The sequence below is a fragment of the Manis pentadactyla genome, chromosome 9 (genome assembly GCF_030020395.1).
Source record: "Manis pentadactyla isolate mManPen7 chromosome 9, mManPen7.hap1, whole genome shotgun sequence".
In the NCBI taxonomy this organism is placed as follows: Eukaryota; Metazoa; Chordata; class Mammalia; order Pholidota; family Manidae; genus Manis; species Manis pentadactyla.
In genome coordinates, this window is record NC_080027.1 from 11,064,048 (window position 1) to 11,089,639 (window position 25,592).

At 47.9% G+C, this 25,592-nt stretch overlaps 1 protein-coding gene across 1 annotated transcript; it reads left to right on the plus strand.

Annotated features, from left to right (window-relative positions):
- Positions 1–19: 19 nt before the first annotated feature.
- On the plus strand, positions 20–11,964 carry PSMD13 (proteasome 26S subunit, non-ATPase 13). The gene is made up of 13 exons (XM_036927131.2): positions 20–196; positions 1,418–1,496; positions 4,706–4,740; positions 4,828–4,883; positions 5,092–5,135; positions 5,316–5,402; positions 7,189–7,360; positions 8,303–8,382; positions 8,462–8,587; positions 9,898–9,960; positions 10,570–10,650; positions 10,841–10,957; positions 11,507–11,964. The coding sequence occupies exons 1-13, from the start codon at positions 102–104 to the stop codon at positions 11,600–11,602; spliced, it is 1,131 nt and encodes a 376-aa protein (XP_036783026.1). The 5' UTR covers positions 20–101; the 3' UTR covers positions 11,603–11,964.
- The last annotated feature ends 13,628 nt before the right edge of the window (positions 11,965–25,592 follow it).

Genomic DNA, 25,592 nt, shown 5'->3' on the forward strand with positions numbered 1-25,592 from the left:
CCGCGCGCGCGCGCGCCGCCGGAAGTGAGTGAGCACTTCCGGCGGCCATACCTGCGGCGCTGCTGTCTCTGTGGTGCTGCTGTCCCGGTCTCGCTGCCGTCATGAAGGATGTACCCGGCTTCTTGCAGCAGAGCCAGAGCTCAGGGCCCGGCCCGGCCGCTGTGTGGCACCGCCTGGAGGAGCTCTACACGAAGAAGTGAGCCGCGGGCCGCGAGCCCCGGGGTGGGGAGACCCGAGGCGCCGAGGGGCGGGGCCTGGGTGGAGCCATGTGGGGACGCGGGGCCGGGGCCCGGCGGCGTGACAGCTCGGGAGGCCTGAGGAGCAGAGGCGTCCGCAGGGTGTGGGGTCTCGGGTTCCCTGCCTTCCCGACCGACGCTTCTGAACTAGTTCTATGAAAAGATCTCAGGGCTTTAAAAGATTCTATCTCTTGATTCCAGTCAAACAAGCAAATGCCCTTTCAGGATTAGGCTGCCGTCCGTTTTCGATGACAGATCCTTGTGTTGCGCGTAGCCCTGTTACAGTGGGACTGTGTCTACAGCTCTCAGCGGTCTGCGGTCTGCAGCGCATAAGCCAGGCGCCAGTGCAGTCGTTTCTTTTCCCTGTTAGTTCTGCGACTGGCTGCACTCTAAGGCACAACCCTTCTCCCTCCCACGGTCCCAAAGTTTGGGTTTGTTTATAGACAGGGTAAATTTCGAGTTCTCTGTTGCTAAGCACCAACTTCTTGTTAAATGAATAGACTAAATTGCTGGCATTGAGCTAGCGATGTTCTATAGGAAAATACAGCCCTGTTAACCCTAGCGTCAGCCGGGTTGCCTTCCACTTAGATAGTGTGTTATGATGTTCAGCAGCCTCTGCCATTAGCGGTTTTGAGAAGAAGTTATTTGCTAAGTAATTGTTGTGCTGGCTAGAACTTTGCATTCTTCAGAGCATTTTTTTGCATTTTTTAAAATTAGCCTTTGGTCTCCAATGTGCTATAGCATTTTTCTAGAGGTTTTATGCATAGCTCATTCTTTCCTTCATCCCATTCGCAGGTGAGGACACTGAAACTCAGTTTCAGCTCCTTCCCTGAGATACTCAGCTGATAAGTAGAAGAGCCAGGATTTCAACTTAGATACGTATGTTTCCAAAGTTCTTGTTTCCAGCCACACCTCACATTAACCCTTTGAGGTAGTCTAGAAAGATAACCTCCATTTATAACGGAACACCTGAGTCTTGGAGAAGTTGGGTGATCTGGGGTGACATAACTGTTGAGTAGCAGAGCCAGGGAAAGAACCCAGGCTTACTAGCATCCGCGTTAGCATTCTTCCTGTTAGCAAGTAGAGGCCGGTTGCTGTTGTTATTTGATAGGACTATCAAGGCTGAAGGTGCCTGTGACCGGATATTAGTTTATAGGTGTTAAGGGCCTTATGTCTTGCAGGTTGTGGCATCAGCTGACACTTCAGGTGCTTGATTTTGTGCAGGATCCATGCTTTGCCCAAGGAGATGGTCTCATTAAGGTAAATGATTTGCCATGTTAGGTCAGATTATATAAATATGCTCAAGGACTTTTTAAAATAATAGGTGGGCTTCAAAATAATGTACTATACCTATCCAGCAATCACTTTATGTCAGGTGGTATTCTAAGAACTTTATATATTTACTTGTTTACTCCTCATAACAACATTGAGAGATAGGTTATCTCTCAATAGATACTGTTATCCTCTTTATTTGTGTGGAAGCAGATACCAAGAGATTACATAACTTGGCATAGATCACAGGTAGTAAGTGGCAGAAGAGGGTTCAAACACAAACATTCCAACTCCTTCTAAAATTCCAGCCAGCGTATATCATAGTATGGCCCTGTACCTTATTGTTCATAGACTTTTTAAAAGTACTGTACTTTTGGAAAACTTACTCAAGATTGAAAGTTCAAAACCAGTTAGGGGTGCAGTGGGTTACAGAGGAAAATGACCATAGGAAACTGAGAGGGCTGCCATCAGTGCTCTCTCCTCCCCCTACCGACTCTGCCTGCTTTGCCCAGACACTTTGTCGTGGTACCGTGGAAGGTCAAGCACCCTTTGTGCTTCACTTGGAGGTGAAGAGGTTTGCAGGGGGAAATCCTGTGTAATACCACGCTGCCCTGTGATAGAGCACTTTTACAATTTTGTCAGCAGGGAAAAAAACACTGCCCCAGCTTTCCCCCATATCCTGACAAACCCCCATGAATTTGTTCACTCATAGCTTCCTCTTTGAAATCTTCCCGGACATCTTATACTTTGATGCATTTCTCTTGGATTCTCAGTAAATCAGAGATTTGTACCTGCATTGGAATTGAAAGTTAGTTCAAGATAGTTGAGTTAACTGCCCCAAAAACACTGTATTTTCTCACAATGAAGCTTGCCACCTGTCACTCCATCACCTGGGCTCCTAAGATTTTCTTGTGGTTTATACCCATCGGTCTGAAATTTTACTACTCAAAGAACTTGGAATGATACATAAGCCTAAAGCTTTTGCTGGGCACTCTTTGTCTTCTAAATTATATGGGAAAATGATAGAATTGTCTTAGGATTTGTTCCCTAAGGTTCTGTATCATAGTGATGGATAATATAATTGTCTCTATCCTTTGCTTGCTTGTCTTTAAATAATTTTCTACACATAGCAAAATATGTCCTCAATCTCATGGTAACATGACACTTATTCAGGTCAGCAGATTAAGTTAACTATTTCAATAGACAAAATAAACCTCTAAAAATTGTTGGGACCTGGCCACATAACTTACAGATAGGTAGTATTCATGAATATGCAGTCGTCAGAAGCAAATTTTGAGTGTCTAGATTTAGTGGACTTACTTTTTTTTTTAGGTGGTCCCATAAATTAGATATCAGAAAGTTGAAATATTCCCTTTTAAAGAGGACAATATATTTGAAGTAACTCTTTGTAGTGAAAAACCCATTTTATTTAGATGGCACTTTGCTCGGTGCCAGGTTTAAATATCAATTGGCTGCCTCAGGGACATTTTCTTTCTCCTAGTTTTAATGAGAAATAATTGATATATAACTGTGTTACTTTAGCATGTAGTATGTAATGATGTGATACTTGTGTATATGGGAAAGGACCATCACAATAAGTCTAGTTAACACCCATCACTACACACAGTTAATAGTTTTTTTCCTTGTGGTGAGAATGTGTAAGATCTCTCTTAGCAACTTTCAGCTATACTGGACAGTGTCATTAAGTATAGTCACCATGCTGTGCACCGCACCGCACCCCCAGGACTTGTAACTGGAAGCTCGTGCCTTGTGACCCCCTTCACCCATTCCCCCCCACCCCCACACACACCTCTGGCAACCATCGGTTTGGTCTGTTTGTATGAGGTCACTTTTTTTTACATTGCTTATGTGAGTGAGATCATACAGTATTTGTCTTTTCCTGACTTGTAGCATAATGCCCCCAAGGTCCATCCACGTTGTTGCAAATGTCACAGGATTTCCTTCTTCTTCAGGGCTTAGTAGTTTTCTGCTGTGTATAAACATATATACACATACATATGCCCCAAATTTCCTTTTGCAAGGACAGTGCCATCTTCATATCCGAGAGGAACTTAACTTCAGACTCCCCATATCCAAAGCTGACCTCATCTAGAGGTCCCTCTCCCAGCTTTGCCCCACTGAGCACCCCTTTTGCAGTTACCCAGCCATAAGCTCCAAGGTTGTCAGCTCCCCTTCCCTGTGACGTGCCCGTATCTATCTGATCAAGTCTAGTTCACCTCACCAGCAAACCTCCCTCAGACTCTCCGTCTGTCTTTGCTGCTATTGGCCTTCCCTCAGTGTCTTGCCTGGTAGCCTCAGCTGGTCTCTCCCCTGGTCTTTTCCCTTGCCATCCTCTGCCCTGAGTCATGTTTCTAAAATGGAAGTTGATCATGTGTCTCCACTGTTTTAGCCTTGCCGTTAGGACAGGCATCAAGCCCCAGTGCTACCCACTCTATGCCCTTCAGAAGTACTCTGAAGACATCGTGTGGTTTTTTTCTTCAATGCTTTTGAACGTGTTTGTTACTATCTAGAATGTTCTCCCAGCTACACCCATCGCACAACAAATTTGTCCACCTCTCTAACTGCTCTTCATTCCTTAAAACTCAGTTATCACCATTTCTAGAATAACCTTTGAAACCTCTCCCTTTGGCTGATCCACCTATGTCCTATTTTTCCTTTGCTCGTAAATTCACAGTATTGTCATTTTTCTGTTTCCAAGTCTGCTCCACTAAGCCAGGAGTTCCTTGAAAGATCAACTTTTGTCCTACACTTTCTGTGTCTATAGTACCTAGCAGAGTCTGAGTAAGTGCTCAGATGTTTGTCAAATGGCTAATAAATGTGGTAGTGGTACATAATTAGTCTGCAACCTTCTAAAATCTGAGGGGACTCCAATCTGTTAGGTTAGTGATAGTCAACTGAGAGTCTATTTTACTTAGGAAGAATATGGGAATTGGGTTTCAGGAGTTTCTTATAGGGCAGTGCTCTTAATTCCCAAAGCCAGAAAAAGCCCTAGCTTTCTTCAGTAATCCATTGGTGGTCATTTATGTAAACTTAATAAACCCAAATATGGAAGTCCTGTTATTCAGCAAAAAATGTATGCAGTGCCTACTGTGTGATGGGCATTGTGGTAGTGTTCAGAATCTTGATTTTGCAAAATGAAAAGTATCCTATAATTACTCCATGTTTTGGTTCCACAGCTTTATGAAAACTTCATCAGTGAATTCGAACACAGGTAAAAGTCTTTTGTCATTTTTTTTACTTTGAAAAATGAAAACATTGGTAGTTGTTGGCACTCAAAGATTGGTGGTCTTTATTTCAGGGTGAACCCTTTGTCTCTGGTAGAAATCATTCTTCACGTAGTTAGACAGATGACTGGTGAGTCTCACTTTGTTTCCTAAAGGAGCAGATCCAAATGTTAACGATAAAAGTTAATTGAATGTTTACATTGTAAGTAATGGTTCTTGTGTATTTTGTGGCCTAAGCATAAAGATTATCCTACCTACAAATCTCCTGGTTGGTAGAGACCAATCTGTAAAAACACTCTTGGATGGTTCTTCTGACTTTGTTCTTCTGTTCTTTCTAGATCCTAATGTAGCTCTTACTTTTCTGGAAAAGACTCGTGAGAAGGTAAATGTGAAGTCTGAGCCAGACCTTTTAGAGTAGGTGTGACTTAAAGTTTGCATGTGTATCACTGTCACACCGCTAGAAACCAGTATGTCTCTAGCTGTGCAGGTTAAGCCAGCGTATAGACGCCTTGCCTTGCTCTCTGCAGCCCACACTTCTGAGGTCCCCTCTCTGATGTCTTAGGTAAAGAGCAGCGACGAGGCAGTGATCCTGTGTAAAACTGCGGTTGGAGCTCTAAAATTAAACATCGGGGACCTCCAGGTCACCAAGGTGAGGCCACCAAGCGACAGACTTAGCTTTGGTTTAGATGCTTGTTTAGAACTGTAGGGGGAAAAGTCCTATTTTTCCTCTTTAACTCTTACTTTTAAACAATTGTAAGTTACCGAAAAGTTGTAAAATTTGCACAAAGAACTCTTCCTCTACCCTCACCTCGTGTTCCCGTTGTTAACATGTTACCATTTGGCTGTCATTCTATGCGTGCAGGGGCTTTTTTCCTTTCAAAACCAGTTAGGAGTACTTCACTGACATGATGCCTGTTAACCCTTAAACAAAGAGCCCCGGCCCATGTGACACAGCATGCTCATGGAGCCGGAGTCCAGGCCTGACCGCCCGCAGCACGGGGGCCTCACTGGCCGGGCCGGCCTCCTCACCACCGACAGACAGCTCGGAGCCATGCCCTCGCTCTCATTCCACCTGCTGATTGGTGAACTTCCCTGTGTTTATGCCTTTCCTGCTTTTATTTCAGTATAATTTGGGGGGCAGGTGTGGATATGGGTAAGACCAACTTGTGTGGTCAGTTCACTTTTTTTAACCAGAGACTGCATGTGTTTATTTGGGGGAACCATAATCTTAAATATTGGGGGTAAGTGTTCATGTTCTCATTGCCCTCAGAGAACATTGTTTCATGCTGATTCCGAGCCCTAGCCTGCATGCGTACTCACTGCATTTTGTCGACTGTGTAAGACATGCCGACAGCTATGAACTGCGGACCGCAGTGGGCCTGCCCGTGCCACAGACACCTGAGGGCTGAGCAGCACAGCACAGGGGACTCCTGGGCACCTCAGGCACATTCCTCCCCGGCAGCGCCTCCCTGCTTGCGCTTCGTTTTGCTCCACTAGATAAGGGTGTACAGTTCCAGGGACACATGGCATTGTTTTATCTTGTTGGCTTGAGGTTAGGTGACCAGTTTATTTTCACTGTTTTTTGGTTTTATGGTTTTTCACTGTAGAAATGTTTCACAGCCTACATATCCAGTCTCCTAGTGAAGGAATTCAGGGTTTTTTTCCTATTGTTAAGCATGCTGTTGTCAGCAATTCTGTGTCCGGTTCCTTGTGTATAAGGGCAAAATCTCACCAGTTACACACCTGGAGGTGACACCACAGGTGTAAGGCATGTGCGTTCCACCTTTACCAGATATTGCCAGTGTTCCTCCAACGTGGCCTTGCACCACCTCTTCAGCGCTTGGTATTTTCAGACTGTTTCATTCTTGTCAGTCTAATGGAGATGAAAGGGTATTTCGTTCGGGGGTTAATTTGCATTTCTTGATTACTACTAGTTTCCTGACCACTCCATTCATGTCTCCACTTCTGTAAATTGCCTGTTAATACCTTTTCTTTGCCTGTTTCTCTGTATTGCTTGTCTCCTGTTGATCTGTTGGAGCTCTTTATATAGCTTTGGTCACATTCCCTTGTGGGTTACGTGGGCTATAAACATCTTTTCCCAGTCTGTACCTTGTCTTTGTTCTTTTTCCTGTTTTGGATGAACTAAAGTTTTCCATGTTAGTGTAGTCATATATTTTTTTTATTAAGGTATCATTAATATACACTCTTATGAAGGTTTCATAAGAAAAACAATGTGGTTATTACATTCACCCTTCTTATCCCATTACAGGCACTGTCCATCAGTGTAGTAAGATGCCACAGAGTCCCTATTTGTCTTCTCTGAGTAGTGTAGTCATATTTATCAATTTTTGTGGCTTATGCTTTTCATCTTGTCATGTATTATTCTAAAAATGCTTTGAGTTGAAAAGAAAGGGCATCTTGCATCCTGTGTTTAGGAAACAATTGAAGATGTGGAAGAAATGCTCAACAACCTCCCCGGAGTGACATCAGTTCACAGTCGTTTCTACGATCTCTCCAGTAAATACTACCAGACAGTTGGGAACCATGCATCCTACTACAAAGATGCGCTGCGATTCCTGGGCTGTGTTGACATCAAGGACCTGCCAGGTAACCCGGGGTTGCTGAAGCCCATGTGCGTGAGGAGCTGTCTCTCGACAGCAGCTGTGCAGTGGTTGAGGCAGCAAGTCTCAGACGAGACGTGTTGTCTCACCTTTTTGAATAAAGCCCATGTGATCAGAGGGTGGGGACAGCTCTTGGAGTTTTAGTTTCACCTTGTATTTGTCTTCTGCATTTGGTTCAGAAGAAAATCAGGCTAACTCCTCAAGCCCCCTCCCCACCCCTTCTCCAAGTCTTCACCATACCTGAGTCAGAGGTCTTGGTGAGAAGCCCAGGTGCGGGGTGAAGGGCACCGTGAGATCCCGTCCCCTGAGGAGCTTGTTCTGCAAGCCCAAGGGCCGGGCCCAGCGGATAAGTTACAAGAACCTTTCAAGGATTTGAAGGTGAAGAGAAAAGTGACCAGTGAGTTTTGTGGACAGTGCAAGGAATGTGTGTTTAGAAAAAAAATTATAGCATGTTTTAAATGTTCCTAACAGTCTACTGTTGAAGCTGAAAAGATCAGCAACTCTAAATATGTCACTGCAGTTTTAACTGCTGCATCTCAAGACAAATGCATTGGAAAAAACAACTGATGTGGTTAAAAGATTAAGGGAATCATTTATTGGAACAGAAAGGAGTTAATTCTAGTCTGAAAAGAGACTAAATGGGATGACTTCAAGATAAGTAGAATGTGGTACTAGTTCCCATAGCAGGCAAGGGACGCACTACTCTAGGAAGTAGATAGGTCGGCTGGAAATATAGGCTCCCATGTATTAAGGTAAGAGTAAATAAGCAAATGAATGGCTTTCCCGTAAAACCCGTGTATGTGGATCCAGGTATAATCTAAGGGCTTTTTAACGACCGTTACAGAGAATGGCTTCTTACTTTTTCATGTGAGGTTTTCAGAGCCAAACAGGGTGGGTTCTTGTAACTGGCACTGTGCTATTACCGTAGTGTCTGAGCAGCAGGAGAGAGCGTTCACACTGGGACTGGCAGGACTTCTTGGCGAGGGAGTCTTCAACTTCGGAGAGCTCGTAAGTGGACCCTGGGCACAGGATCCTTAACGAGGGGGAGACTGTGCTCCTCGCTGACTGACCCCCTCCACCCTCACAGCTCATGCACCCCGTGCTAGACTCGCTGAGGAGCACCGACCGGCAGTGGCTGATTGACACCCTTTATGCCTTCAACAGTGGCAACGTGGAGAGATTCCAGACCCTGAAGGCCTCTTGGGGCCAGCAGGTCTGTCACGGGGAGGGTGGCTGAGCGCTCCCACACTTCATCCAGTGCCTAAAGATGCTGATGTGCCCCTTCCTTCTCCAGGGCAGGCCCTGGGGAGAGCCAGTCCTGCTCTCAGAGCAGGTGGCTAAGTAGTTACTTACTTATCATAGTAACTCGGGTATTAAAAGAGTACTCGGTACTACAGATGGACAGAATATGATGTGGGAGCTTCATCAGTGCTGGGCGGAGGGGTGTCACAGAGGCTGCCCAAAAGAAGCTCGGTTTGTGGCCTTAGGGATGAATAGGATTAGCAAATGCAGCATAGGAAGCTTTTAGTGTATTCAACTGAAACAGGGTGTGTGAGGCCAAAAAGAGGGAGCATTTAGAGTGGAGGAGAGCAAGGGGTGTGAGAGAGGGTCGGTAATGGGGGGCCGGTGCTTGAGGGAGGGGCCAGCAGGGGAGGGAGCACCGAGTAAGGGGAGGGAGAAGAGGTGCTTGAGGAGGAGGCCTTGAGCTTTAATAACAGTAAGTTCTTTTTTAAATGAAAATATCAGGAGCAAGTATTATTGAAATGTTATGCTGATAGGAATAGGGCTGTTACTATGTTTTTACTTTTCTGAACTTTTCCATTTTCTTGAAGTTCCAAATAAGCTTGTAGAATCACACAAATGGAGCAGAGTAGATAGAAGTGGACTGTGATGAGGCCACAAGCAGGTCCAGAAAGCAAAAAGTAAGACACACATCCCACCAGCACCTGTCAGAGGGAGCGGGCCCTTTGTGGCGAGCCTGACCTGTCCAGTGCCTGTGGCAGGATGTCCCTGTCAGGCTGTCTGTGGCAGGGGATGAGCTGAATGTTGGAATCAAGTAATCCACTCTCCTTGCTTTGGTTCTGTGCTCAGCAAATGACCTTTTGATCCACCTGCAAGGAGAGTGTGTAGGTCATGCCGAAGGGCATTTTCAGTTCAGAATGAGTCCCTGGAATTTAAAGAGTGCGTCCCTCCGGCCCTGCTTCCCCCAGCTGATTGAGCAGGCCGAGCCTCCAGCCCCTCTCACATGGCCATGTTCTTCCACACCTGCGGTCCTGCGCCCTGGTGTTTGTGGCATTAGTACAAATCTCATTTGCAAATTCCTTGTCTTGGAAAATGGCCTTTCAGCTAGGCACTGTTCTAGTGGTTTCCTAAGGAAAGTGACATTCCTGTCCCTTGAAGCTGGTAACAAGTCTCTGATCTCTGTGCAGGGTTTGGACCTGCCTAGTTTCTTCCTGTTCGATCTACTGTTGTAGAAAGAATTCCAAAGCCCAGTTAGGCCACTGATGTCTTTCCACTCTGTAGCCTGATTTAGCAGCCAACGAAGCCCAACTTCTGAGGAAGATCCAGCTGTTGTGCCTCATGGAGGTAAGCAAGCACACTGACCCGCTCTGATTCAGGACCCTGTAGGCAAGCCCGAGGGTGCTGCAGACGCCCCAAGCCTCCCTGAGTGCCCTTGGAACTGCAGTGGTAATTTTTCTATCCCCTCCCCTCTCTATTAACTTTCCTGTTTGTCTGCCACCACTTGCTTTTTAAAGTTTGTATTTTGGTCTCAGCTTAGGTGACCCCTCCTAGAGAGGTATTCCCCGGTCATCTGAGCTAAGGTAGCTGCCACTTCATCGCACTTACCATCCTCTGTCTACATTCGTGTCTGCCTTTCCCTACTAGAATTTAAGCTTCTTGAGGAAATGGACCTTGTTCACCCAGTCCAGGTACAGCCCTGGCACTCAGCAGCCTCAAGTACTTGTTCAGGAAATGAAAAATGACTGTTGTAGATGAGACTGTAGGGCTATTTCCCCTTCCTGTCTAAACACCAAAAGCTTGTTCTCATTAAGCTACGTGACTAAGGAAACTTGAGTATTTGGGTACTAAGAAAATCTATTTTCAGAGCAGGTATTGACAAAAATAACCTTAGCAAGCAGTTCTGTGACAAATTTTATTTTGAAAAGTAGTTAATAAGCAGACCTTTGTTTCCAGATGACTTTCACACGACCTGCCAACCACAGACAACTCACTTTTGAAGAAATAGCCAAAAGTGCTAAAATCGCTGTGAATGAGGTACAGTCGTTGGGCTCGGGATTCATAACAAAGCTGTGGCCAGAGGGTCAGGGCCCTGTGCCAGCACGCTGCCCCCTAGACCCAGAAACCACACCCAAGGAGCTCCTGCCCCTTCATGTTGCAGGGCGGGCAGGCCCACGGCTCGGGCCTGTCGGCAGCGCGCGTCTCACTGCAGCCCCTCTCCATGCAGGTGGAGCTGCTGGTGATGAAGGCGCTGTCGGTGGGCCTGGTGAGAGGCAGTATTGACGAAGTGGATGAGCGGGTTCACATGACCTGGGTGCAGCCCCGCGTGCTCGATCTGCAACAGGTGATCAATAGGAATGCGTGGTTCTCCTTTAAACAGTGTTCTGGGTTATATCTGTGTGTGTGTAAGTTCCGTTTGGGTGGAAGCCATGTAGGAAGAAGGCATTATTAGACAAACTTTAGAGGATGAATTGCTGCTGTAGGGGTGCACCTGATTTAATGCAAGCCCGGGGTTTGAACCCTGTATTTAAAAGCTTATCTCTTAATAACAGTGCTGGTTGTCCTGGTGCTGCCTTTTAATCTTAAAATTGGCACTTTGATAAAATACACCCCTGGCTCTGTGATTTGAGCCCAAATCCATCTTGTATCATATTTGCTGGAAATTTAATCCTGTGGATTTCCTCTATTCTTGCCTGTTTGCCTTCATTCAAGTTTTTTAAATGTCCTTGTGACAAGAATTGACTGGGATAGCCCATTGCCCACACCCTGCTCCCACTCTGATGCCTCTTCTGTTCGTGCTGCCCCGAGGCACCCGCTGGAAAGCTAGACCTGCACCACCAGGTGCCGGCTGCCCAGTGTCCTAATGCCTGTGTGTGGCCCTGGCTTGCCTCAGATCAAGGGCATGAAGGACCGCCTGGAGTTCTGGTGCACGGACGTGAGGAGTATGGAGATGCTGCTGGAGCATCAGGCCCACGACATCCTCACCTAGATGCCCCGCCTCGGCCTTCTGTGGCCCGTGACGCTGGCCGCCCAGTTCTGCATTTCACTGGGGGTGTGGCTGGGATTCTGTTTGGCGTCAGGACTGTTCTCACCTTAGACACAGGACCATCACTGATGGGGTCCTGGTCACAGGGAGAAGCCTCCTTTGTGGGCATCTTGTGTAGCCTGCAGTGGGAAGGGGTCCCTGGGTCTCAGGCGATGGGCAGGCAAGGGTATGGGCCCGAGGGCTGGGAAGGAGTAGGCCAGAGGCTGAGGAGGACGCCCACACAGATGCTCTCCATCGCACCCTCCTGCAAGGACCTTTCCCAGCAGGTGTGAGAACCTTCCTGTAATAAACACCTTTGCTCTGTCCTCCTGTGGCTGTTCCTTGGGCAAAGACGTCAGACAGCAGGGGATGGCGCCTAGGGAGGGCCTGGCGGGGATTTGGCTGTGGCCCTCCTTTCCCACCCTGGGAAAAGGGCCTCTGCGCAGAGGGTGCAATGACCTGGCAAACGAGTCCTGACTGCAGCGGCTGCCCCACCACTGCCTGGCCTGCAGCTTGTCCCCCCAGTGCTGACACAGCCAGGGCCCAGCCCAGTGCTGGTGGGGCAGGGGCAGAGCGAGTACACAAGAAACACTGAGGAGTGTTAGTTGGCAGGAGGGGTTTAATATGGTCTCCCGTGCGCGGATCCCTGGCCTCAGGCCTTCAGTGCGTGGAGCCGCTCTTGTAGCTCTCCAGGTGGGCCAGGACCCAGCCTGCAGGAGTCAGGAAGCTGAGGATCATCACCGAGAGCCCGAAGGCCTGCTCCTGGGGTGAGGGAAGCACACACGAGGCCGCCAGGTCACCGGGGAGGTTGTCAGCAGGCCTGTCTGTCCTGGGGCTGGCGTGGGGGGCCAAGACCCAAGCAGGGTGGCAGGCAGAGGCGGGCTGTGCCTCTGCTCGATGGCGGCCGACTGCCCTGGCTCCGGCCCTGACCTGTGTCAGTGGAGGGAGCCTGTCTGTGGGGCCGTGTCCTCTGAGCCCCACCCCTGCGAGCCTCCCTGGCAGCCTGTGCCTTCCCCAGGGCCCCATGCCCCTCGACCTTGAGCTCTACCCTTTAGGCACGAATTATGCCCCACTCTGGTTACCCGTGGATGTGTGCATGTCAGGTGCCATGCAGAAAGGGTCTTTGTGTGTGTGCGTGCGTGCGTGCGTGTGTGTGTGTGTACAGATTCCCCGCACTGCGTGTGGCTGGGGTGGGGGGTTCCCTGCTGGCTGTACTCCACTTCCACTCAGTTGCCATCTGAAACAGTGAAACAACCCGGGCCAGGCACCCTCCCATTTCTAAGCTGCCTCGGATGGCAGGTTGGAGACCCCCTTCCCTTTTGACTTTAACCCCCAGAGGCTAAACCGCAACATTGGCCTAGAACAGAGACCTGACTGGATTCACATTGGAGCCGCGTGCAGCCGTATGACCTTGGGCAGACCTTCAAGACCTTGGTTTTTTTATCCTTAAAATAGGTACTTGTGCTCTCCTAAAGGGAAACAGGTTTGCATTTCCTCCTGTGCTCTTGTGGTCCCTCGAAGCAGCCCCCCAGTTCCCTCTAACGGTGGTGGGACCGAGTACACACTGAGCCTCCAAGCTCAGTTGCTAGCACCCCTCACCTGCCAGGTGAGTGGGAGTCTGAGAACGGGGGGCCTCTGCCTCTGAGTGACTCTACTGGCTGCTTTGGGACCCCGGCAAGAGCCCCTTCCCTGGAGCAGGGATGTCGTCACCGCCGTAGGACTGAGACCCAGCCCCAGGGTTACCTCCAGACGCTGCTGGGCTGCGGATGTCCCCTCCCCTTCATCAGCCTGGCCTTCTGTGGGGTCCGCAAACCCACCCCAATCTTGAGCAGGTCTCAGGACCGCCCGCGCCCCTGCCCCATCAGCCCCCTGCCGCCTTGGAGGGACTCACTGCAGGAGAAGTGGGTGTTCTGGCCGGCTTGGCGGAGATGTGCGCCTTGGGTACCAGCCAGCCCCTCAGGGGGACCTGCAGCAGCCTGATGGTGGGGACCAGCCTCAGCATGTCTTGGGGCCCAGCTCCTTCCTGAGTCCAGCGAGGTTCTGTGTGACCGCTCAGTGTGTCCTCTGCTTGCTTGGGCGTTGGGCTTTTTATAGCTTGATGGGGGAGCAGCAGCTGTCCCCTCCTGTCACAGGCTTGGCAGAGAGGCCGCGGGCTTGGAACTGAGCCTCAGACCAGCAGCCTCCAGGCAGTGTCCCCTTGCTGTGGCGCCTGGGGGGCTTGCAGCGCTCCCGGGAGGCTGGGCCTTCTCTGGAAAGGGCCGTCACTTGTGAACAAGGGAGCCCACCAAGGAGCAGGGCCAGTGAGGTCAGGTGCGAGGTGCTGCAGGGAGGTGACACTGTTTAGGAGTAAGCCTGACTCCCGGGTGTCTGCTGGCAGAACCATGGGGCTACTTTAAATTCTCTGATAGGAATTCCTGGCAGAGCTGCCCAGCTGTCTTTGTTGCCTGAGGGGCTCCCGGTCAAGGAGCCCTGCTGTACTCTGGGCACAGTGTGTGGTGGGTGGCCGATGCTGAGTCGGGCAGCGCAGTGACCCTCACGATGGCGCCGTGGAGGTGGTGGTGGGAAGGAGCAGAGCTCTGTGGGCTCTCAGACCCTGGCCCGCGGTGGCTGCCCATGCCGGTCAATGCTGCCCACTGGCCCACACACCATGGTGTGAGCTCAGAGCCTACCTGCCTCTCTTCTCTCGCTTCCGCAATGCTCATTCCTGCCACGGCAAACATTTTTGGGTGACCTTACTCTGCGACCCAGGCCTGCAGGTGGTGGCCACAGACCTTGGAGAGATGCTTTGCCCCTTTCCTCTGCAAACACCCTGCCCCTGCGCATTGGAGGCCCTGCCTGCGCTTTCCCTGAGAGAATGGAAGGGCCCACATGAGACCCACTGCCCAGCCCAGTGGGTCCTCCAGGGGAGCAGCAGCGCTGCCACCCAGGCAGCCCCTGCCTGCGCCCCTTGCCCTTCCTGCCAGGTGAAGGGTCAAGTGTCCGAGTCTTCCCCAGCTGCCCTCTCCTTGGCTGCTGGACACAGGCCCTGGTTTTCCTCCCACTTTGTCCAGACCCTGCCTAACGTGAGGGCCCCAGGACCCTGGCAGTCTCCATCTGCCCTCCCCAGACCTCAGCCAGCCTTCACACCCAGCTGATTTGCAGTCATGATATTCAGGACGTGCTGACACCGCTTGCCCCAGGACCTGAGAGAACTGACCAGCACCTGCTCTCTCCCCGACCTGCTCCCCACACCCCAAACACCAGCTCCCTCACACCTCCTGCTTTGTCCGGACACACCAGCCCCACCCCATCTGGTGCCTTTCCCTCCTGTTTTCATGTTTTCAGATCATTTGGGCCCTGTTCAATGACATCACAGATGTACTTGTTGGCTTTTGTGGCTGGAATATAAGCCCCACAAGGGCAAGGACTCTTGTGCTCGCCACTGAAGCTCTGAGGCCCAGAGCAGTGCTGGCTGAGCAGATTTTCAACCCATGTTGGAGGGGCTTGGGTGGATGGACAGGTGGAGCTGCATTTTACTCCAGGCACTGGGCTGCGCTTGAGGGATGGAGAGCTGCAGAGTTAACCACATCCATTCCCTTGGCCCCAGGACTCAGCTACGGTCGCTGTCCTCAGCAGGGCCGACCATGCCCCGATCGGTCTGTTAGAGACAGTGTTGAAGTGAATACATTGCACAAGGAACATTTTCTCTTGCATTCTTGCCTGGAAATCACACTTGCTCTGAACGTGGGATGTTTCTGGGGTCCCTGCCCTGCCTCCCAGGGCCCACGCTAAGCCATCTCCCTGTGACTTGGTTTCCCAGACAGAAGCCAAGTCCCGGGAGGCCAGGGGAGGAGCATATCCTGAATGTTATCTCGGGTGGTGCAGGGTTCCGCTGCCAGCCTCAGCCCATGGGGGCATCCACCCCTCCTGTGGGATAATCCCTTCCGCCTGAAACTTTAATTATAGCTTTGGGGTCCAGCGGGGGATAAGGCCGTGGATCAGAGGATCAACCACCCAGCCTTCGGTGTTTCTTCTTTCACAGATAAGATGTGCTACCCCAGCCACCCCGGCCTGGCTCTGAGGGGGGCCTTCTCCATCCTCCCCAGCTTGGATGGGGATCACTGTGCTCCAGGTGTCAGACCAGGCTTCCTCGCATGTCCCCAGCCAGCCCAGCACTGGACGGGTGAGGCTCCCAGGGAGGGCCAGGCCAGGAGAGCTGGGGGCTGCCCTCCAGCAGGGAGACATGGCAGGCCTGCCCCTGCAGCCTAGATGGCCACACCAGCCCCAGCCTTCCATGCCCCAGGCCTTCTGACCTTCCCGACGGCTCCAAGCTCAAACCTGCCTTGCTCCCCTGTGCTTGCAGCCCTGGACGGCTCCTACAGCCCACAGCCGGGAGCCTCAGGCCCCCCGCTGGGGCTTTAGTCTCCCAAAAGCACTTGCCCAAACCAAACCCAATCCAGGGCCTGCTGTCCCCACCCCACACGAGGCTGCCAGAGGTGAGCAGCCTGGGACCACCCCAAGACCATGCTGGGCCCACCCAGAGCACAGCCCTGTGTCCTGGACCCTCCTCCACCAGCATCTGCCTTTTCCTGCATACAGGTGGTAGCCAGGTGGGGGTCACATGGAACAAGGCCGTGGGGCGTGCGGGGTGGGGATAAGGCCCCTATGACAGCTAGAGAAACCGAGGTGTGGAGAGAAAGCCGCGACCAGGGCTCCGGCCCAGCCAGGCCTGTTTTGGCCTGTGTTGGATCGGGTGGCATCAGGAACAGCTGTCGGGCTCTGCTGGACAGAAGTAGCCCTATTGCTTCAATCCTCACCCTCACCTCCATCCTGCAGCCACTCGGCCTCCCTCATCCCTCGTCCATCATCTATCATCATCTGCATCTCTCTGCTCTGGACCTGTCCCTCTGCCCCTCGGGGATGGGGTGGGGAGACCAGCCATTGTGCACACCCTCCTTCACAAAGCTGCATGGCCACCTGGAAGGTCTGGGGCGGGCACTGTGGGCACATGGCACCACCCTGTGTCCACACTCAGAACCGCAGACTGGAGAAAGGTACTGGCTGTGGGGCACCGCTCTCTACAGCCAAGGTTCTTTGCATCGGGGACCCAGAACAAATGCACATGCATGCAAACATTTGCATATCATCTTCATTGCATGAGAAATCTGTTTTCATCACATAAAACATTCTCAAAGTGTGGCCCAGCAGCAACAATGTCACTGGGGACTTGTTAGAAGTCAATCCTCACTCAACTCTGGGGTGGTCAGTCATCCATTATAACAAGCCTCGCAGGGAATTCTGACACACAGACAAGTTTGAGAATCATTTTCATGTCATATAAACGTGATGCTTCACACTTTTTCATTCAAAACTAAATGGCCACCTTCAGAAAAATTAAAATCTCATCCAGATTGCAAAATTCAGCCCCTTCCATCTACAAGAACACACTTCCACTAGGTGTTTCTTAGGTTTAGCAGGATTTACTGAAACCCCGGGGCTCATGAGTACAGATCCAAAGGAGGCGACTTGCTCCCACCCCACCCCCACACCTTCTCTGGGGCTCACCTTCCACCCAGGCCTTCATCACCTGGGACATGCCCGCAGAGCAACCCCGGCTGCTTTCAGTAGCCACGGCATTTCACAGCCCTGGCGAGCTGGTGTGAGGGTTAATTTATGGGTCAACTTGGCTGGGCCACGAAGCCATGATACACAGTCAAAGGCTATTCCAGGCGTATCTGTGAGGGTGTTTCTGGATGAGACTAACATTTGAATTGGTGGACTGAGACGACTCCCCCCACTGTGGGTGGGCCTCGTCCAATCAGTTGAAGGCTTGAATAAAACAAAAAAAAGGTTGACCCTCCCACAAGTGAAAGCAAACTCCTGCCTGGCTGCTTCATCTGGGACACAGGTCTCTTCCTGCCTTTGGAGTCTAACTGAAAAACCAGCTCCTCTTGGATTCCAAGCCTTCCAGCTTTCAGACTGGAACTTACATGATCAGTTCTCCTGGGTCTCCAGCTTGCTGACTGCGGATCTTGGGAGTTCTCAGCCTCCGTAATTGCATGAGCCAATTCCTTATAATTAATCTATATCTAGACTCTATCTCCAGCTCCCTATCTTGTTAGTTCTGTTTCCCTGGAGAACTCTACTAATAAAATTGGTGTGGTACATTTGTCACAATTAGGAACCAATATTCATACATCATTATTAACTAAATAAAGTCCACACCTTATTCAGATTTCCTCAGTTTCCCACAAGGTCTCTTTCTGTCCCAGGATCCCATCCAGGATACCACATGACATTTAGTTGTCAGTCTCCTTAGGCTCCTCTGGGCTGTGACAGTTTCCCAGCCTTGGCCTGTTCTGGATGGTCCAAGGAAGGCTGTCCAGGTGTATTGTGTGATGTCCCTCTATTGGGATTTGTCTGCTGTTGTTTCTCACAATTAGTTTGGGGCTGTGGGGGCTTAGGAGGCAACCAGGAGGTACAGTGCCATTCTTACCACATCATATCAAGGGCACACATTCTCAACATGACTTACCACTGTGATGTTGACCTTGGTCACCTGGCTTGGTCATTAGGTAAGGTCTGTCAGTTTTCTCCACTATAAAATACACTTTTTATCCCCTGTTTGTATGGAACCATGAAAGACCTCTAATAGCCAAAGCAATCTTAAGAACAAAGCTGGAGGCAGCATGCTTTCCAATTTCAAAGAAATCAATGCAAAGCTACAGTGCTCAAAACAGTATGGTATTGGCATAACAACAGATAGTTCAACGGTACTGAATAGAGATCTTAGAAATAAACCCACACATACACAGTCAATTAGCTTATGACAAAAGAGTGAAGGATATACAATGGGGAAATGACAGTCTCTTCATTAAATGGTGTTGAGTATAACCAGTGATGTTGAATAATGGACCCCTAGCTTACACTAGTCACAAAAATTAACTGAGAATGAGTTAAAGATGTGAATATAAGACCTGAAACCATAGAACTTCTAGAAGAAAATATAGGTGGTGAGCTCCATGACATCAGTCTTGGTAATGATTTTTGCATTTGAACACTGAAAGCACAGGCGACAAAGGCAAAAAGTAAACAAGTGAGATGACTTTTAACTAAAAAGCTTCAGCACAGCAAAGGACGCCATCAACAAAATGAAACGCAACCTACTGAATAGGAGAAAATATTTTCAAATCATATATCTGGTAAGGGGTTAATATCTAAAAAATATAAAGAACACATACAACTCAATAGCTGAAAACAAACTGATTTTAACATGAGCAGAGGATCTGAATACACTGAATTTTCCAAAGAAGAAAATCTGAATATTTCCAAAGAAGACATACAGATGGCCAACTGGCACATGAAAAGGTGCTAAGCATGCATCATCAGGGCACTGCAAATCCAAACCGCAATGAGATATCCCCTCACACCTCTTAAATGACTAGTACCAAAAGGGCCAGAAATAATAAGTGCTGGTGAGAATGTGGACTAAAGGATACCTTTATGCACTGTTGGTGGGAATGTGAATTGGTGTAGCCACCATGGAAAACAGTATGGGTTCCTCAAAAAATTAGAAATAGAAATACCTTATGATCCAGCAATTCCACTTCTGGGCATTTATCTGAAAGAAACACCTTTCAAGGATTTGAGGGTGGAGAGAAAAGTGACCAGTGAGTTTTGTAGAAAGTGAAAAGATACCTGCACCCCCTTGCTCACTGCAACATTATTTATAATACCCAAGACATGGAAGCAACCTGACTGTCCATTGATGGATGAATGAATAAAGAAAACATGGTACATATACACAATGGGATATTAGACATAAAGGAGAATGAAATCTTGCCATTTGCAATAACATGAGTGGAACTTGAAGGCATTATGGTAAGTGAAAAAGGTTAAACAGAGAAAGACAGACACCATATGATTTAATTTATATGTAGAATCTAAACAGACAAACAAAAACCAAACTCACAGATACAGAGAACAGATTAATTACTGTCAGAGTTGGGGATAGGTAGGAGGTGGATGAAATGGGTGAAGGTGGTAAAAAGGTACAGACTTCCAGTTATAAATTATATACATCCTGGGGATGCAATGTACAGTATATAGTTAATAATACTGCATTGCATGTTTGAGTAGATAAGAGAGTAGATCTTAAGAGTTCTCATCATAAGAAAAAATTGTAACTGTGTACAGGTGGATATTAACTAGACTTTCTGTGGTCATTTTGCAGTATTTACAAATATTAAATCATGGTGTCACATACCTGAAAATAACAGTAAGTCAATTCTATCTTGTTTTTAATGACCCATTATTTCTCTAAGGCCTGATCCCATCTTTCTGCATCACTCTACCTGTTGCCTGGCCCTCTGGCACTAAAAAGCAAACCAAACAACCACAACAATCATAGCAAATCACTAAGGCCATCAAAACATATGCTTTACTAACAATCTACCCTACCTACGAAAGAAATGGGAGAAAGGACCGTCGATCTCCCACCTCTTCTCCCTCATTTTATATCCCACATATTTTGTTACTTCTCTTCTACTTCAAGTCTTCTTTAAGCATTTATTCTTTCCTAATTTCACCTGCATGAAAATAGTGGAGCCCAGAATGAAAATGGGCTACAGGACCTGGTTACCTGTCCTTGGTAAGGATGTTGATGGAAAAAAACATCTAAGCAAATCTCTCATGATAGACAAAAATTCTCAAGAAAATGTTAGCAAATCAAATCCAGCAATATATAAAAAGAATATGACATTGTGACTAAATTCAGTTTATAAGCTTGTTTAAATTAAAAAAAAAATCAAACAATGCAATTCACTATGTCAACAGATGAAGGAAAAAATCATATAGCTACCTCACTAATACAGAAAATACATGTGATACAAATCAATTTCCATTCATCGTTTTTTTTGTTTTTTTTTTGAGGGCATCTCTCATATTTATTGATCATATGGTTGTTAACAACAATAAAATTCTGTATAGGGGACTCAATGCACAATCATTAATCCACCCCAAGCCTAATTCTCAACAGTCTCCAATCTTCTGAAGCATAACAAGTTCTTACACAGTGAACAAGTTCTTACATAGTGAATAAGTTCTTACATGGTGAACAGTGCAAGGGCAGTCATCACAGAAACTTTCGGTTTTGATCACACATCATGAACTATAAACAATCAGGTCAATTTTGATTATTAGTTTGATTTTTGCACTTGTTTTATATGTGAATCCCACATTTCTCCCTTATTATTATTATTATTTTTAATAAAATGCTGAAGTGATAGGTAGATGCAAGATAAAGGTAGAAAACATAGTTTAGTGCTGTAAGAGGGCAAATGTAGATGATCAGGTCTGTGCCTATAGACTAAGTATTCATCCAAGCTAGACAAGGGCAACAAAACATCCACGGATGCAGAAGATTTCTCTCAAAACAGGGGGGTTGAGGTTCTAAGCCTCACCTCTGTTGATCCCCAATTTCTCACCTGATGACCCCCCAGCGACTGTGCCTGTCTTAGGTTGTTCCTCCCTTGAGGAATCTTACCCGTCTCTGGCTAACCAGTCATCTTCCGGGGCCATACAGGGAAATGTAAAGTTGGTAAGTGAGAGAGAAGCAATATTGTTTGAAAAGGTTAGCTTTTTATTTCTTTGCAGATTTATGCCCTGTGGCTTCTATGCCCAGCATTTGTCTTGAGGTATCTTTACCACTTGGAAGAATTATGATACTCGGTAATTTTGATATGAGGCACACCATTCATCGTTTTTTAAGGCAGCAAAGTAAGCATAGAAGGAATTTTCTTGGTGTCATTTTTATTTAAAAAAAAAAGATAAGTAAACATCATAGCTAAGTGTGAAACACAGAGACCATCTCAGAATCAGAACAAAGCAGCAATGTCTATTATCACCAATTCAAGTCAACATTATACTGTAGGACCTAGTCAGTGTGATAAGGCAAGAAAAATAAATAAAAGTTGTAAGGACTGGAAACAAGAGAAATGAGCTATATTTATTTAAAGACAATATGGTTGAGGAGGTCAAAAGACCAAAAGAATTGGCAGACAAGTTACTGCAATTAATAGATATTTGCAAGGTCAATATACAAAAATCTGTTGTAGTTCTATACCATTGATAAGCAATTAGAAAATAAAACAAAACCCAACATTTTACAGAACAACAAAAAGTCATAAAAATATCAAAAGGGCTTCAGTTTCCAGTCCAGCATGTAAAACACTTGGAGGCCAATTGTTGTCTAATTCCATGCACAAAAGTAAATTCAAAATGGATCGAAGATCTGTATGTAAGTGATGAAACCATAAAACTCTTAGAAGAAAACATAGGCAAAAATCTCTTGAATATAAACATGAGCAACTTTTTCTTGAACGCATCTCCCCGGGCAAGGGAAACAAAGTAAACAATGAACAAACGGGACTACATCAAACTAAAAAGCTTCTGTACAGCAAAGGGCACCATCAGCAGGACAAAAAGGCATCCTACAGTAGGGGCGAATATATTTGTAAATGACATATCTGATAAGGGGTTAACATCCAAAATGTATAAAGAACTCACACACCTCAACACCCAAAAAGCAAATAACCTTATTAAAAAATTGGCAGAGGATCTGAACAGACACTTCTCCAAAGAAGAAATTCAGATGGCCAACAGACACATGAAAAGATGCTCCACATCGTTAATTAGAAGGGAAATGGAAATTAAAACCACAGTGAGATATCACCTCACACCAGTTAGGATGGCCAACATAGAAAAGACTAGGAACAACAAATGTTGGCAAGGATGCAGAGAAAGGGGAACCCTCCTACACTGCTGGTGGGAATGTAAGCTAGTTCAACCATTGTAGAAAGCTATATGGAGGTTCCTCAAAAAACTAAAAATAGAGATACCATTTGACCCAGGAATTCCACTCCTAGGAATTTACCCAAAGAAAACAACTTCTCAGATTCAAAAAGACAGATGCACCCCTATGTTTATCATAGTACAATTTGCAATAGCCAAGATATGGAAGCAACCTAAGTGTCCAACAGTAGATGAATGGATAAAGAAGAGGTGGTGCATATACACAATGGAATACTACTCAGCTGTAAGAAAGAAACAAATCCTACCATTTGCAACAGCATGGATGGAGCTAGAGGGTATTATGCTCAGTGAAATAAGTTAGGCGAAGAAAGACAAATACCAAATGATTTCCCTCATTTGTGAACTATAACAAGGAAGTAAAACTGAAGGAACAAAACAGTAGCAGACTCGCAGAACCTAAGAAGGGACTAGAGGTTACCAAAGGGGAGGGGTGGGGGAGGGTGGGTGTGGAGGGAGGGAGAAAGGGATTGAGGGGTATCATGATTGGTGCACATGGTGTGTGTGGGGTCACAGGGAAGACAGTGTAGCTCAGAGAAGACAAGTAGGGACTCTGTGGCATCTTAGTACACTGATGGACAGTGACTGCAGTGGGGTATGGGGGGGACTTGGTAATAAGGGTGAATGTAATAGCCACAGTGTTTTTCTTGTGAAACCTTCGTAAGAGTGTATATCAATGATACCTTAAGAAAAGAAAAGCTTGGAGGTCAGTGCTCCATTCTAACAAATAAGAAGCTGAACAATCAGCAGTTGTTTTTAGATCCATTAGACAAATAGGGTCACAGGGAAAACTAATGCTCCCCAAATTGGAGAAACAGACAGGTGGACCCAGGGAATCACAACTTACCTGAGCAGAAACCTCCTTGGGGAACCAAAGCCGGGGTGGGGAAAGCTGAGCCATAAATGATGAATTTCTGGAGGCTCCGTGTGGACAAATCCGAGTCAAAAACCCTAGGGGACCCTGTCACTGGGGCCCTGCATGTCAGTGTCACCCGCAGGAGCTCCACCACGTGGCAGTGACTGTCACTGACTCCTTAGTACCCCAGGCACTGGGAGGGAACAGGAGCACCGGAGCGCTCCGTTCATAACCGGGCCGCCCCCGGGGAGAACTCGCCAGCAAGGGCCCGACAGCCCGGCTCAGCACAGCCTGCCTGGCCTGCGGGGCGGCCACCCCGGCCGCCCTGGGCCGCCAACGGGAAACCGGGGGAGCGGTGGGCAGGCTCACAGAAGGCTCACGACGGCGAATGAGCACGTTAGAGGCGCTCCGCATCTGAGTCGCCAGGGAGATGGGCGCAAACTAAACGCCCGTGAGACTCCACCGCGCTGCACCTATGCGAGTGCCCGAAATCCGGAACACTGGCACCCCGAATGCTGGCGAGGACGAGGCGCGGCAGGGCCCCCCACTCGCCGCGGGCGGGAACGCAGGTGGCGCAGCCGCGTCCAAAGACAGTTTGACGGTTCTGCAAACCCACACTCATTCTTACCACGCGATCCAGCAATCACACTCCTTGTATTTACCCAGGGAAGCTGAAAACTACGTCCACACCAAACCCCGCACACGGATGTTTACAGCAGATTTATCATTTACAGCCCAAACCTGGAAGCAACCAAGGCGTCCTTCACGGTGACGGACAGACTGTGGACCAGCCCGACGACGGGTGTTAATTGGCACTAAAGAGAAACGCACCATCAGGCCAGGAGAACACACGAGGGCCCTCCCACGCACAGGACCACGGGGGAGAAGCCGACCTGGGAAGGCCACGCGCTGTGAGCCCACCTCCATGACACTCTGGAAAAGGCGACACTGTGGGCCGTGGGGGGTCAGTGGTGGCCAGGGGCTCGGGGGAGGGGGGTGAACAGGTGGGTCACAGAGGATTCTTAGGGCCATGAAACTAACTATTCTGTAGGATACTATAATGGTGGATATATTTTATACATTTGTCCAAATCTATAGAAGGTAAAACGCCAAGAGTGAATTTTAATGGAAACTGTGGACTTTGGGTAAAATAATGATGGGTTGGCATAAGTTCATCAGTTGTAAGAATGTACCACCCCACCCTGCATGTTGATAGAGGGGGAGGCTAGACGTGTGAGGGGGCAGGGGATATGTGGGAACTCTTGCACCTTTTCCATTTTCTGTGAACCTAAAAATGCCCTAATAATATAATAAACTCAAGTAAAAAGCAAAAACAAAAAGGGATGATGTGCAGAAAAAAATTAATATAGTAAGACTAAGACGTGTCTCCTTAGGAAGGTTTTGCCTGCAAGCTTTGCCCTTGGCTGGCAACTGGGAACCTGGATTTGAGGGTATCAGCACAGTTCCTGAGCTAATAAACGAGGTTTACTACCTAAAAAAAAATCAAATGTAAGATGTGTAAGATGTCTACATAGAAAATGTGAAACATTCTGGAGAGAATTTAAGGTAGCCCTAAGTAATTGGAGGGACATATTTATCAGTTAAAAGACACATTGTTGTAAAATGTGAATTCTCCCCAAATTGAACTAAAGTTTCAGGGCAATTCCAACCCTAACCCCGACGGGTCTGGTGGGTGGGTGTTCAGACACGGGTTTAGAGATGGAAGCAGAGGTGCAAAGCACAAGAACACCAGCAGTCTTGCAGGTGCCAGGGAACGAACTTGGAGAACTGAAGCCCTGTGACCATGTGGCTGTGAGGGGCAGCTGAGGGGTGACAGGCAAAGGCTGCTGGGGCCCATTCAGAAAAAAACGAGCCACCCACCTCACACCACATGCAGACATCAATTCCAAATAGGTGGTGAAGCAATAAAGTTCCTAGCAAGTGATACAGAATACCTTCATTCTTGAGCTGGGGAAGGATTTAAAAGGACAAAAGGAAATGATGGATTAATTGTATTTCATTAAAATTAGAAGTGTCTTTTACCAAAAAGACAGAAAGGACAGACCTCAAGTTAAGAAAATATTTTCAGTCTCATGACAAAGAAGTCACTCTTGTTAAGTCCACAAGTAGGCAACCTGATAGGAAATGGACCAAGCCTCGTACAGACACTTGACAAAGTGAGACGCCCAAGCGTCCAATAAAACCATGAGGAAATGCCGTGCTCACACTCGAGCGGCTAAAACTGAGAAG